This window comes from Sceloporus undulatus, chromosome 1, assembly GCF_019175285.1.
Source record: "Sceloporus undulatus isolate JIND9_A2432 ecotype Alabama chromosome 1, SceUnd_v1.1, whole genome shotgun sequence".
In the NCBI taxonomy this organism is placed as follows: Eukaryota; Metazoa; Chordata; class Lepidosauria; order Squamata; family Phrynosomatidae; genus Sceloporus; species Sceloporus undulatus.
In genome coordinates this window covers 76,050,352-76,064,035 of record NC_056522.1, presented here as the reverse complement: position 1 = coordinate 76,064,035, position 13,684 = coordinate 76,050,352, and the positions used below count along the sequence as shown (strand labels likewise).

At 38.7% G+C, this 13,684-nt stretch overlaps 1 protein-coding gene across 8 annotated transcripts in view; it reads right to left on the bottom strand.

The window, feature by feature from the left end:
* The window catches only part of PDE10A (phosphodiesterase 10A), a 398,987-nt gene that overhangs the window by 16,344 nt on the left and 368,959 nt on the right, over positions 1-13,684 (bottom strand). For 6 of the 8 annotated variants that reach the window (XM_042479399.1, XM_042479409.1, XM_042479381.1 and 3 more), the window contains 5 exons: positions 13,561-13,656; positions 11,730-11,880; positions 10,990-11,145; positions 8,467-8,639; positions 4,733-4,844 (listed from right to left, as the gene is read on the bottom strand). In XM_042479399.1, the coding sequence (XP_042335333.1) occupies positions 4,733-4,844; positions 8,467-8,639; positions 10,990-11,145; positions 11,730-11,880; positions 13,561-13,656 (688 nt within the window). The remainder of the gene's footprint in view (positions 1-4,732; positions 4,845-8,466; positions 8,640-10,989; positions 11,146-11,729; positions 11,881-13,560; positions 13,657-13,684) is intronic. The other 2 variants (XM_042479371.1, XM_042479390.1) reach the window with 1 other exon arrangement.

Sequence of the window (13,684 nt, the reverse complement as noted above, 5' to 3'; positions counted from 1 at the left end):
ATTCAATGTGAATTTAATACAAACACATGTATAAATTCTACATACATACACACACATATAAATATAAAAATGAGAAGTTAGACTTACTGTGAAGATTCATTCTGGGATGGCAGGTTGAGCAATTCACCACTGATGGGTTTATACCCTCACACCAATCCAAGACGACAGAAGGTAACATTCTTTTTTGACTGCCATGGCTTTTTTAGTTTTTAATTAGTTTTTAATATCCTGCCCTGCCAACCGGACGTGTTTCAACACTTCTCCATTTAGATACCATACAGCCAATGTTCTTTTTTACTGTTTAACTGCCACGGCTCCCTTCTCCATTAGTTTCATTATATAGCCCTGTCACTTTATTCTTAGCGCCCTTCTGCTGCTCTTATTCTAATTGTACCCTTATTCCTGGGAGGTGTGGATTGCTCAACCTGCCATCCCAGAATGAACCTTCACGGTAAGTCTAGCTTCTCATTCTTAGGATGGCAGATGGAGCAATCCACTACTGATGAATGAAGCTGTACCCCATCTTCCCATTTCAGAGTGGGATTTCATTTTAAGTTGTCACTGCTGCTTGCAGCACTGTTCTTCTAAAGGAAGCTCTTGCTAACTTAAATTTATCATGTTTTATGAATGTTTTATGAACTATTTGGATTACTCCAATCAGAAGCATCACACACATCTTGTAAAGAGGTTGTGACTGCATACGTCGTTGTTGTTGCCACTGACCATTTTTTTTTTTTTTTTGGTCTAGTTTGCCCTTTGAAATTGTAACATTGGAATACGCATGCTTTTCGCCTTCTTGCACTCATTTTTGCCAATGTTTTTTGACCCATTGTCCTAGCATGAAAAGAGACAAACAAAGCTTCCAACTGTTTGATATTTTTTGTTCTTTCTATATAGGTACGTACAGCCTTTGTGACTTCTAAAGTGTGCTACTGCTTCTCTTCTGCATGTGACAGATTTGGATAAGCATAGGTAAGTAGAGCTTATTATTAAATTCCTTACTAATTTATTCATTATATTATTCATTTTGGTAGAAATGTTGGGTCTATTATTAATACCAATCTGTTTTGTTTTAATTTGCATTGACTAGGATTTATCGAGAATGCAGTCAGTTCAGAGACTCATCTGGCCAATGTGATTGCCACTAGGAAAAATGCCTTCATTGATAATTGTCTTAATGAGGCTTCCTTTATGGGCTCGAATGGAGATTTCATTAATCTATTCTACACAAGATTTAAATCCCAACTTGGGAATCTGTGAGTTGTTGGGAATTATTTTAAAGTCGCTCCACATAAAAACCCTTTGATGTGTTCATTTGTTGATAAAGTTTGAAAAATCTTGAAATGACAATACAACTGACAGTGCTGATACTTGTCTTTTTATCATGTTTGGTGTTAACCCTTTCACTAATCTGTCCTGTGGAAACTGTAGAACATGCCTCAATTCAATTATGTTTAAGTCTATGTTCCTTTCTCTACACTTTGGATGCAAACTTTCTCCAAGTTCTATTGTATATTTCCTGTGTTGTTTTATGCCTTAATGTCATAATTGTATCAATGAAGTCTCTTGAATATCCCACAGTCTACTAACCTGTTCGTTTCAATTCCCATGCAGTCAACTTCAGCCATTGTGGGTTGGTATGGGTTACTGGACCCTGGCTTAGTAAATCTGCTCTTGTTGGTGGATTTATGAGAGCTGATACCAAAAGATTCATCAGCCATGGAAACCATGGCCAACGTGGCCAAAGTGGAGCTATGAGCACTACGTGTGCTCTCTTGCTCTGGATTTTGTTTATAACCTGTGGCATAACTTTTATGGGTGGAAATGCATAATTGAGTCCTTTGAGGCCCCATCAGGTCTGGCCTAAAGTAAGAAGATGAGCCCTCCCTCCTTGCCATCTGACATCATCCAGCCTCAAAGGGAGAGAATGGCGATCCAGCTTCATCAGGCCTGGCCTAAACTAAGAAGACAAGCCTTCCCTCCATGCCATCCGACATCATCCAGCCTCAGAGGGAGAGAAAGGCCAGCCAGATCCATCAGGCCTCGCCTAAAGTAAGAAGAACCCTCCCTCCAGTCCATCTACCATTGTCCTGGCCTCATAGGGAGAGAAGAACCGCTGGACTTATTCCCCTTCCCCTTCCCACTGCCATTCTCTTCTCCTTTTGTGTCATGTCTTTTTTAGATTTTAAGCCTGAGGGCAGGGAAATGTCTAATTAACTATCTGTAAACTGCTCTAAGAGCCTATCTGGCTGAAGAGTAGGGTATAAATAAATTTTGGGCATCATCATGCTAATGCATCTTGACTTTTTGCATTTTTGCTTCCATCTATTAAAAATATTCTTTTAACTTTTGATTTTTTGTTGATGCAAACAGATCTGTCATGAATGGTCCTGTCTGATTCTCCAGATCTTTGAATACCTCTGTATGTGAAGACCACTCTCCCGGCTTAAAAATATTCTGATTTAGATAATCTGTTTGTATATTCTTTTTTCCATGCAGATACACTGCTCTTAATGATGCCTCTTAATGATGCCATTCAACTGCTGCTCTCAAGATGGCATCCCAGATTGTCTTCTGACCATCCATTTGTGGGGAAAATAGCCCTGTATGTGTTGTTCGCCTCCGCCACTTCTTCAATGGTTTTAAGCAGGTTTTTTAGCAGCCTCTGTTGCTGATATATTCAGTTACAGCTTTCTTTTGTCACTGTTTGATTTTATTTAATTTTATTTAGGTGCTGCATCATCTGAATTGGACCTGTGCTTCTGCCCGGAGTCCTTACAAGTATGTTTTTATATCACATCTCTGTTTCAGAGTTACTATCTGTCAATGAAAGGACACATTTTTGTATTATTTCCTTCCGTTGCTGAGCAAAGACTCACTGACTTGTAGTCATCTATCTTTGTGACTCATTAATTTTGTCTCTTTCTTCTGATTCTACTGCTGTTTTTTCATTGTTATCTTTTTTATTCCCTTTTTAATCCATTTTCTGCACTATTTATGGTATCTAAATGGAGAAGTGTTGAAACACATCTGGTTGGCAGGGCAGGATATTAAAAACTAACAGAGAAGGGGGCCATGGCAGTTAAACAGTCAAAAAAGAATGTTTGCACCCGCTGTCTCGGATTTGTGCAAGACGATAAGCCCATCAGTGGTGGATTGCTCCACCTAACATCCTGAGAATGAATACATTACATTTCTTTTAGAAGGAATGGCTTTATTTAAATCCATCTATGCAAACTAATATTGGAAGAAATGATAATTCTGGGAACAGTTCAAGGCAGGAAGAGAGGAAGACTGTGAAGCTTACCGCACTATTCCTCTTGGTCCGTTCTGAGAATGGAACGGAAGGAGCAGGAACGAGTGGGGGACAGATTTTACCGCACACACCAGTCCCTCATTCGTTCTGTTCCCCTCTCTCTTCCGTTCTCAATCCGTTCCAGAGGGGGGAATTTTTGAGAACAGTTCTCAAAAAGCGTTCCCTCTGGAATGGAATGGGAACAGAAGAGAAGGGGAACGGAATGAGTGAGGGACTGGAGTGTGTGGTAAAATCTGTCCCCCACTCATTCCGTTTCCTGCCGGGCCGTTCTGAGAACAGCCCTGAAGACCTGTGCGGTAAGCTTCTGTGTTACACATGGACTGATTCAGTCAAGAAAACCACAGATCTGAGTTTGCAAGACCTAAGCAGGACTGTCATTAGCATGAGCTCTTGACGATCTCTTATTCTTAGGGTCACTATAAGTCAAAGGTGATTTGAAAGTATATAAAAACAACAATAACTCAGCCTGAAACTAGCAGTTTGGTAGCAAGCCTTTGTTTCTGAACATGGTAAGTAGGAACATGGAACTTGCAGAAGAGAAGAGAAGGGCAATTAAAGGACTGGGTATTTAACCTTTTCCCCACACACCTGCTTTTCTGTATTTGACCATTTACTTGACTAAGAGAATTAAATTCAGAGCTATCTTTGATTAGAACAACCAACATAAGGGAACTATATAGAAAGGGTGGGAGGTACAGGAAGGTTTGAACAATCTTGATCCTCCTCTTGACTTTCCATGAGCAGGAATCCTGTTTCTACAGTATACTACTTGCCAAAGAATGGGAATTGTATTTCAGCATATATTTTTTTCAAAGAGCTCTTTCATTCAGAGAAACCATGAATGGAATCACATTTTTTGCTAATAAATTTGGCTAAAACAAGGAGAAGAATAAAAACAAAACAAAAAACCAGATGCTACTGTGTTGTTCTATTCTAGAAGACATAATCAAGAGAGAAGAAAGTTCCAATTGAGCTCCAGTACAAATTAGGTTCCAAAGCATAGTTCTCACAAACAGCACATACAGAAACAATTTTGTGTCTGAATTTTTAGACAGAGACTCATAGGATGAGTGGTTCTCTATTTTAATTTTCTTCACCCAAATTTTAGATGTCAGGGAGAAAAGCACTAGCTTCCTCTATTCTGCAACATAAAGGTATTTGTATGTGCAGTGAAATTTTCTATGGAGTAGAGTATTCTTTCATATGAGCTGTCACTTGCAATCTAAAATAGCAAATGTTAACAATTTATGAAAATTAGGCCTAAATGAGCTACTTACTCCTTTTCAAAGTGAATCACCTGGCACTCCAGTGAAATTAGCTCTCATGATCTCTAAAGCTAAGCTTAATTTCTTCCCCACAAAACTGATTATTGCATATACAATTAAGATAAACAAATGAATAATGACATGTACATACCTCAGCCCAAAACTCTGCATATATATCACTAGCTGTCAGTCTAGTCACATGCCACAGTTTTGTCACAGAACACAAGTCACATGCTGTCATCATTAACCCAATCACACGATCCCTAGAATAGAACAACTTGAAATTTATCATACTATTTAAACATATTTTTAATTCAGTTATCAGGAACAACATGCATATAATCAAAGTTAGCATGAATTATCACATGTGAATGGAATTTTCTGATAATGAAATGCAAAACAGACAACAAAGGCCTATGAATTGGTTATTTTCTACCCTTTATTACTAAGGTGCATCGTCACCACCAGTGAACTAACATGTCCCAAAGAACCCCACATGTATCAAAAAATAAACCCAAAGAAAAAGCTCCAAAATGATGAACAACAAATTAAAAAAACAAAAATAAAAAGCCGCCAACAGTAAAGGCAATACTGTGATACAATTTAGATGCCACTAAAAGTTTTCCAAAACCTAAGAACTTAGCACTTAAAATATAGGAGTGAAACAAATGGCTATGAGAAATTGGCCAGTGGACCAATTGGTTGGGGACTGTGGTGATCAGACAGCCTGCTCTCAAAGAGGGCCGTCAGCAGGAGGCGTTTTTCTGTGATCCTTTTCCCGGCATCTTCAGGCCACCTCAAGTTGCCTGAGTTGCCTTGGAGCAACTTCCAGGTGACTTGGGGCATGTGTCATCTGCACACCATGTCCCCAAAGTGGCTAGAAGCTGCTCATTTTGGCCCATGTGTTTCACGCCATAGTAACCAGGACTATATTTTAATATGACATGGGATAGTATTTTATATATTGGATTTTTTTCTCCAGTGTCTTTCCATCTAACTTTGGAAGGCAAGAGACCTTATGTAAGAGAAGACATCAGATATCTGCACATATTGATATGGTTCCTAGTTAATGCATCTGACATCTGCTTAGGTTTGCTCCACAGAAAACTTGCTCTTGGAGAGGTTTTTTTTTTTTTTTTTACCAAGAAACAGTTTCCCTTGCATGGTGTTTCTCATGAACCTCACTGAGAATGCATGAATATGAGGAAGAAATCAAAAATCCATCTATCCACCTTCCCATCCACCAATCCATCCAACATTCATATAGTATTAAGTGTCTAAAGTGCTGCATCATGTATACTATAAAAAATAGGGGCCAAAATACATTTTGACCAGTTAGTCTGACATCAATACCAGGAAAGGTTCTGAAGCAGATAATTAAACAGAGAGTCTATGAACATCTAGAAAACAATGCCATAATCACAAAGAGTCAACATGGGTTTCAGAGAAAGAAGTCATGCCAGACAAATCTAATCTCTTTTTTTGATAAAATTACCAGTTTGTTAGATGAAGGGAATGCTGTGGATATAGTCTATCTTGATTTTAGTAAGGCTTTTGACAGGGTTCCCCATGACATTCTTGCAAACAAACTAGTGGAATGTGGGATAGACAACGTAACTGTTACATGGATTTGTAATTGGTTGACTGGCAAAACCCAAAGGGTTCATTCACAACAATGGCTCCTTTTCATCCTGGAGAGAAGTGACCAGTGAGGTCCCACAGGGCTCTGTCCTGGGGACAGTTCTATTCAAAATCTTTATTAATGACTTGGATGACAGAATCGGGGGCATATTTATCAAATTTGCAGATGACACCAAATTAGGAAGAATAGCTAATACCCCAGAGGACAGGATCAAAATTCAAAATGACCTTGATAGATTGGAAAGCTGGGCCAAAGCTAACAAAATGAATTTCAACATGGAGAAATGCAAGGTACTGCATTAGGGTGGAAAAATGAAATGCACAGATATAGGATGGGTGTCACCTGGCTGAATGAAACTGTGTGAAAGGGATCTGGGAGTCCAAGTAGACCACAAATTCAACATGATTCAACAGTGCGATGTGGCAGCTAACAAGGCCAATGCAATTTTAAGCTACATCAATAGAAGTACAGTGTCTAGATCAAGGGAAGTAATAGTGCCACTCTATTCTGCTCTGGTCAGGCCCCACCTGGAATACTGCGTCCAGTTCTGGGCACCACAATTTAAAAAGGATGTTGAAAAACTGGAGTGTGTCCAAAGAAGGGCAACTAAAATGGTTAATGGTCTGGAAACCATGCCCTAGGAGGAACGACTTAGGGAGCTGGGGATGTTTAACCTGGAGAAGAGAAGGTTAAGAGGTGATATGATAGCCCTGTTTAAATACTTGAAGGGATGTCATATTGAGAAGGGAGCAAGCTTGTTTTGTGCTGCTCCAGAGACTAGGACCCATAGCAATGGATGGAAGCTCCAGAAAAAGAGATTCCACCTCAACATTAGGAGGAACTTCCTGACAGTAAGGACTGTTCGACAGTGGAACACGCTCCCTCGGAGTCTAGTGGAGTATCCTTCCTTAGATGTCTTTAAACAGTGGCTGGATGGCCATCTGTCAGGGATGCTTTGATTGAGATTTCCTGCATGGCAGGGGGTTGGACTGGATGGCCCTTGTGGTCTCTTCCAACTCTATGGCCCGTTCCGCACGGGCAAAAAGTATGTACTAGGTACGTACCAGGGTTACAAAAGGGCGTCCCTTCCGGACGCCCTAACCCTAATACATACCTAGTACGTACAAAATGGCAGCGCCCTATACACATGGGCGCCACCATTTTGACGTCGCGGATGCTTAGCATCCACATGTCGCAGCTCACTTATGACACTGCAAGTGCGCCATTGGCACTTTGCATAAGCACACCGCCAAAAGAAGCCTTTTTTGGGGGCTTCTTTTTTGGCTGTCGGGAAGCCTCGCTGTTTTGAGGCTGAGACTTCCTGGCGGCGGAAACGGAGGAGGTCTGTAAAGCGCCCCCAAAAGGGTGGTCTGTAAAGTGCCTATGATTCTATGATCAAAAGTATGACTTATTTATTTTTAGTTAAATTTGACAGATATAATTTTGCAAGAATCCTAAAAGATGCCTCTGGATTTATGTATATTGCTCAAGGAACAGAGGAACATCAAACCTTTATTTAATGCAAAATCCTTCAAAAACTAAAGAGTATAGGTGAAGAAAAGGTAGTCTGCTCACTACATGCAGTCTCCATGTCTGTTTTTGAGGCCTTCAAGGGTCCACCTCTATTTTCTCAATCTCTCTCTCTCCCCAAATGACCCCAAATCCTCTAGGCAGGTTAGGGAATGGTTTCACAATGTTTTGGCCCTCCTGGAGGGTGTAGGATTTGTTTTTAAGTACAAAAATTTAAGCAAAAATGGAAAAAACATAGAGGGTTCAAAGTTTGCTGAGAGATATGTAAAGCCCTCTCCTTGACCTCAGGTAATTGTCCACCCATTAGAAATCTCACACAAACACTCTTTTGCCTGAAATACGGTGAGCATCAATCCTTTAGATGAGGCTTCTGTGACTGAACATTTCATCTAATTCTGCCAAAAAATAGTCATAGTAACCATAATTAGAAAATTAAATTTCAGTGGTCAGTTTAATTATGAATAGTTTAGATTTTGGTTCTATTACTAAGCTTACTTAATACTGTATAAAATTATGCATTTAAAGCTATTGGACATCTGAATGTCTGAAGGCATAGTGTAACTTAGGTCAATATGATCTGCATGCACATTACTCACATCAGAAATTAATTCACAAAAAGTCAGATTTTTAAAGTGCAAATTAAAACCTTTACACTAATAACATGTCATTATTGAGCCTTCAAGGTAAATTATAAACGTTCATTTGCTCTTTACCTATGTGCTTGGTTTTTAAGATTTAGTGTTCTTGAATGATGAAGCTCTTCCAACTGTTTACGGTTTCCAAAGTACAGAGCAAGATCGGTTGCTATGATGGCTTTGCGGATGATTTCCAAGACTTGCTCATAATCACTGGAGCTCAAGTTAGAGAAAATATTGTGGCCTTCCAGCTACAACAATGTAAGAAACAGTAAAAGATCTTATTCAGAACTAACTTAAGGCCTGATTTTATTTTAATAATCAAATTAATTGAGAGATGAACACCAACAAGGCACTGTGATATGTCCGTTCTCATCCAGTTTTGTAGCCCCTGCCAAATTTTGGCAGTAGACCACTGATTTTTGCCAATCTCCATGTTTTAGCTCTAAAACAAAACATGCAGGAAAAGTCCACTTGTTTGAAAGAAGGAAATGTCTGCAGAAGCCTCTTGGAAACATGATTCTTCTTTATAACAAAGCAAGAAGTCTCCAAGTAGCATTTTTATTTCTGTTCAGTACCACACTTTTGAATTTCAGGGACATCAAGTAGTGTAGCTATAGTGCCTGATAGATTTTGAGGAGGTTCACTTGGCTCCTGGACTCAACCAAGTTTCTCATCCCAGTTTTAACTCATTTAACATTCATAGACATAGCACCATCATTCTCATTATATAACAAGAGTTTTTGACAATTTCCTCCAAAGCACTAACATTTAGATTGGATTTGACTGAAACTGTCCTTATGGTGGGTCAGAATGCAAAGGAATGTATCCGTTTTAATTAATTAATTTCAGAAGATACCCCTGTTCTGGATTTCTCAAACTGTTCAAAATTCAAAAAACAATTAATTTTTCAAGGGAATTCCAGAAAAAAAAGTTTTCACTCTTTCATTAGTTGCCAGAATATGTCGCATTACAGATTGTGTATTAAAAGCAATATAGAGTTGATATACATCAAATGTAACCCCATGAATTCTTCCCTATAATGTATAAACTTTTCCCTCACATTGTACCATCATGATGACTTGGCTTATGAAGGAGGGAAATCCATAATTCAATATCACACCATGGATTAAGTTTCACTGCGTATTCTAAAATGGTGGGAGTGAGACTTCAGTATAACGGTGCTCAGAGCTTGGAAAGTAATTTAGTCCATCATGCATGATTTATAAAATTAATTTTTCCTGTTACTCATGGTGAGGATGAAAAAGGAAAGAGATAATATTATTCGTTGTACTGCTCATTATTTTTCCATTATTTTCTGTTGCTTTCTTGAGTGGAAAGAAAACTTTAGACATGGTAAAAGAGTGGCATCAAAGTTCAAAACCTGTCAAAACAAGTATTAAAACCAACTTTTGAAGGTAACTCAAAACTCTTACCTGTTACAGCAATAACGTTATTTTGCTCTTACCTGTTACACACCCTCATTACTCTTCACTAGTTATCCCTCTATTACTACTTGCAAACAATGAATTGTTACAGATAAAGTTACTTGTAACTCATTACTTCTAAATTCTGGTGATATTCATTTTGGCAGCATCACTACACTGTTCATAAGTTTGGCTTGGTGAATATGTATCTGAGGAAGCAGACTTTAATCTATGAAAGCTCATGCTGCCAACATCTTTCTTTCAGTAAGCCTCAAAGGTGTTACAAGATCTCTCTACCTTTTATATATAGTTTTTTCAATCAATTGAATCTTGTATGCCACTTTTAGATACATTGCTGGCAATATTCTGGATGCCTAAGACACATCTTCATACTTCAGTGCAAATTCCAGTGAGATCCCGTGATCTCTGGGATTATATTCTAGGGGCCACAAGATACCATAGGCTACTTTTGGCTGGCGGAAGCAAGGTTTGTCTTCATGGTTGCCCTACTGGCAATACTCCAAGTATATTCCAGAGTCTTATTGGGGAAATTCAGATGTGGCTTGGGTTCTACTTGATACAAAGCCATCTCATACTCTGGACACAACCTTAGAAATCTACAGGAAATCTTGCTAGCCCTGAAGGTGTCATAGTTAGTTGCCCTCCCAAAATGGAGGTTTAATAGGAAAGAAAAATGGTGAGGTAGGAAAAGTGAAAGAAAAATAAAGGGCAGCCCCTTCATCTTATTTCTTTGTTGGCATGAGATCAGGATATTCATGGAATTTCCCTAGCCAACTCCCACTGGATTGCTCTGAACCTTTACCAGGTCACAAATGGTTATAGTACTTTTAAAATGATACTGCAATACTGTAAATCACTTTGAATATTTTACAAAATTAAAGGTGATATAAAGTGCATTTTAAAAATAAAACCAATGTTTTCATTTGGGTTTAAAACTGGCATAATGCAAATATTTAAAATAAAGACAAATTTTACAATGTTTTGTACAAAATATTTATTATACTGAGGTGCAGCAAACTCTCTTTCTAAGAACTGAAACTGAAATGATCCCTTGTAAATTCCAGTGTGAACATTTGTAATACACAGATGGATACTTAAAACTTCTGCCTTTTTGAATCTGGATTGCTTTTGACTTGAGAATACAATTTATTACCTGCAAGATAGACACTGTCTGTGAAAAATGGTGCTGTTCCATGGTTGAGGTGGAATAAAGTGCTGCCAATGGATGGTCAAACTTCTGAAGATAGCTGTTGCTATAACCTCTGTGATCCAGGTCATGACATAAACATGCAATCAGAAGACCTCTTCGCTAGATAAAAAAAAAAAGCAGGCAGAGTATGTATTTAGTGTTAAAATTAACTTTATACCACTAGATGCCACTCTACACCTCTGAAGAAATCAAGTGAATGAAAGAATAGACAAAATACATGAGACAAACTCCGAAGAATTAGAGTGAATCAGCATATTATACACTAAACAACAGGCGAAGGCTGAAAACAGCAGTCCCATTTTGGGTTTAAAATGACAGTCTATTTAGTGGGTTTATTTTACTGATATTTCAGTAGAACTTTCTAGGAACTCAGGATACTTCCCAGTTCTGCTAACTGGAACCTTTTAACCCAGAGATTTTAACTGAAGTACCAAAACCTGCCTGTTTTTGTATTAAACAATGCTCTTGGACAACAGGATCTTTGCTGAGAAGTTGACCTTCTGAGACATACAAAGCTTCAGAAAACTCACGCAACCAGCTCTGGTTCAAAGTCAAACAATCTTGCTCAAAGTAAACAAAAGTGTAAAGCCCCCACAATCCTTCGTGGGTTACAAAACATGTTCTTTTCCAGTGTACACTTAGTGATTTTTCATACTGCAAAAACCAAAAACCTCTGCACTTACTTCTATGTCTGTGAAAAACATGTGGTTATTCTGAAGTATGGCATACATGCAGTGTGCCACTGTAATTGCATGCTTCCAGTTGTGATAGGGTACACGACGGTAGTTCTTCTTTACAGACATAGTGAAACGACATAGTTTTTCTAGATCAAAACTTGAAAGAAAAGAAAGAGTGAGACAAAATAACTGAATGGAAAACATAAGAATAATTTTAAATAAAAAGGATGAAAGATAATTTACTGTAAAATGTATTTCATTTTATACTGACAATGAGCCAAGTTTCATAGAAGCATTTTTAGTTTATATGAATTTCCTTCAAAATCATTGGTCCCAGTTTTCAAAGTTCTAACAGAAATGCCAAGTAGCTTATGTTGGAGTTTATCAAAGTGGAGCCAGAACGCATTCACTTGAATTCACTAGTTCAGCCAATTTACGTGAATTCGAATTGCATTCAAACTGACTTCCCATTGCCCGAAAATAGCTTCCCATTGCCCGAAATTGCGTGTGGTAGCCTATCACTCAATAATGCTAAACCCCATGATTGCATTCAGATTGTCATTGGATTATGCTTCCAATTTCTGTTATCTGATAAACTCCATTGACACAGGGAGAATCACATTCAACAGCAAATTTTCTTTTGCCCACTGAACACAGAAGTTCTCTTCATTAGATAATAAGGTGACATATAATATGTCTATTACAAGATATGAAGTGTCTGTGGGGTCCCCCCTTTTTTTATGCCCACCTATCACTTAACTAGCTTAAAGCTTCATACCATTAAGGAACAGGGACTCATGACACATTCTTCAAACATGCCACTGGATGGAGCAGAGAATCTGTTGAGCATACCCTTCCCAATATCCTGGAGAGGGGGAGCTTATTGCTTAGTAGATGCCAGGTTGGAGAAAGAAAAGAAAGTCCTGGACCACTGCTTGGATCTGGACTTTATTCCATGCCTTATGGTGAGAAGCTACTAAAGAAACAAGATGTTGTGTGGGGGTGAGTTGACTATATCCTCAGTTCTTTCACAGTCCCCATAGGCATTGTTCCTTCTCCAAATGTTGTATGGAGAGGGAGGGTGAGACAATATGAGTCCCTTTCTATCTCACCACAAGACAGTGTAGAACAGAAGGAAAGAACCTTTGTCCCTCAAGATGTTTTGGACTACAACTCCTATAATCTGTTACTATTGACCATACTGGCTTGGGCTAGTGGGAGATGAAGTACAAAACCCTGGGATGGCCAATTTTCCTCAGTCCACTACTTTGTTGGCAAGCTCCACAGCTGCACACCCTAGTAGCAAAACGTTAGGTATCAAAAGCCTGACTTTGGTTTTGTTGTATTAATCTACTGGAAATCTGTTCATGCCTGTTAAAATACTGTCCTGGATGCCAAAAATTAATACAGGTTAACTCCCAATTTACATCACAGAGCAGCTCTAGTGCACTTGTGTGGAAACTGATACAGTACAAGCATGGAGGTCCTTGTTCTCATCTGTCACTGCCAGGGCAATATATCACATATTCAAGATTTCTTGAGAAGCAATTCAAAGAAGAAGATGGGACAACAGAGCCACATGTCTACATCAGAGTCCCACAGAGCTTTTAACTATAACCCTCCAAGTAATTTCTTAGCAGCATTTTTATTTTCAAGATAGAGTAAGCTTTCTGAAGAACAGTCACATCTGGTGAATTAATGGCAAAGATGGTAACCCAAGCTTTACAGTGAAGGTCACAAGAGTTTATTTCCTAGATCAAATCATATTTAAATGTCCCACACAAACACCCTCCCCCATCTATTCACAGTTGGCGTCCAGGCTAAAAGCTCTAATTACCCTTCCTCCATAACATCAGATTCCACATAAAGGCTCAATGCTGACAGCATAGCACTGCAATCTTCTTGGTTCTTAGTCTCTTCCCTTCTGATGCTCCTGCATATGCAAAATGGGGCAGACTTTC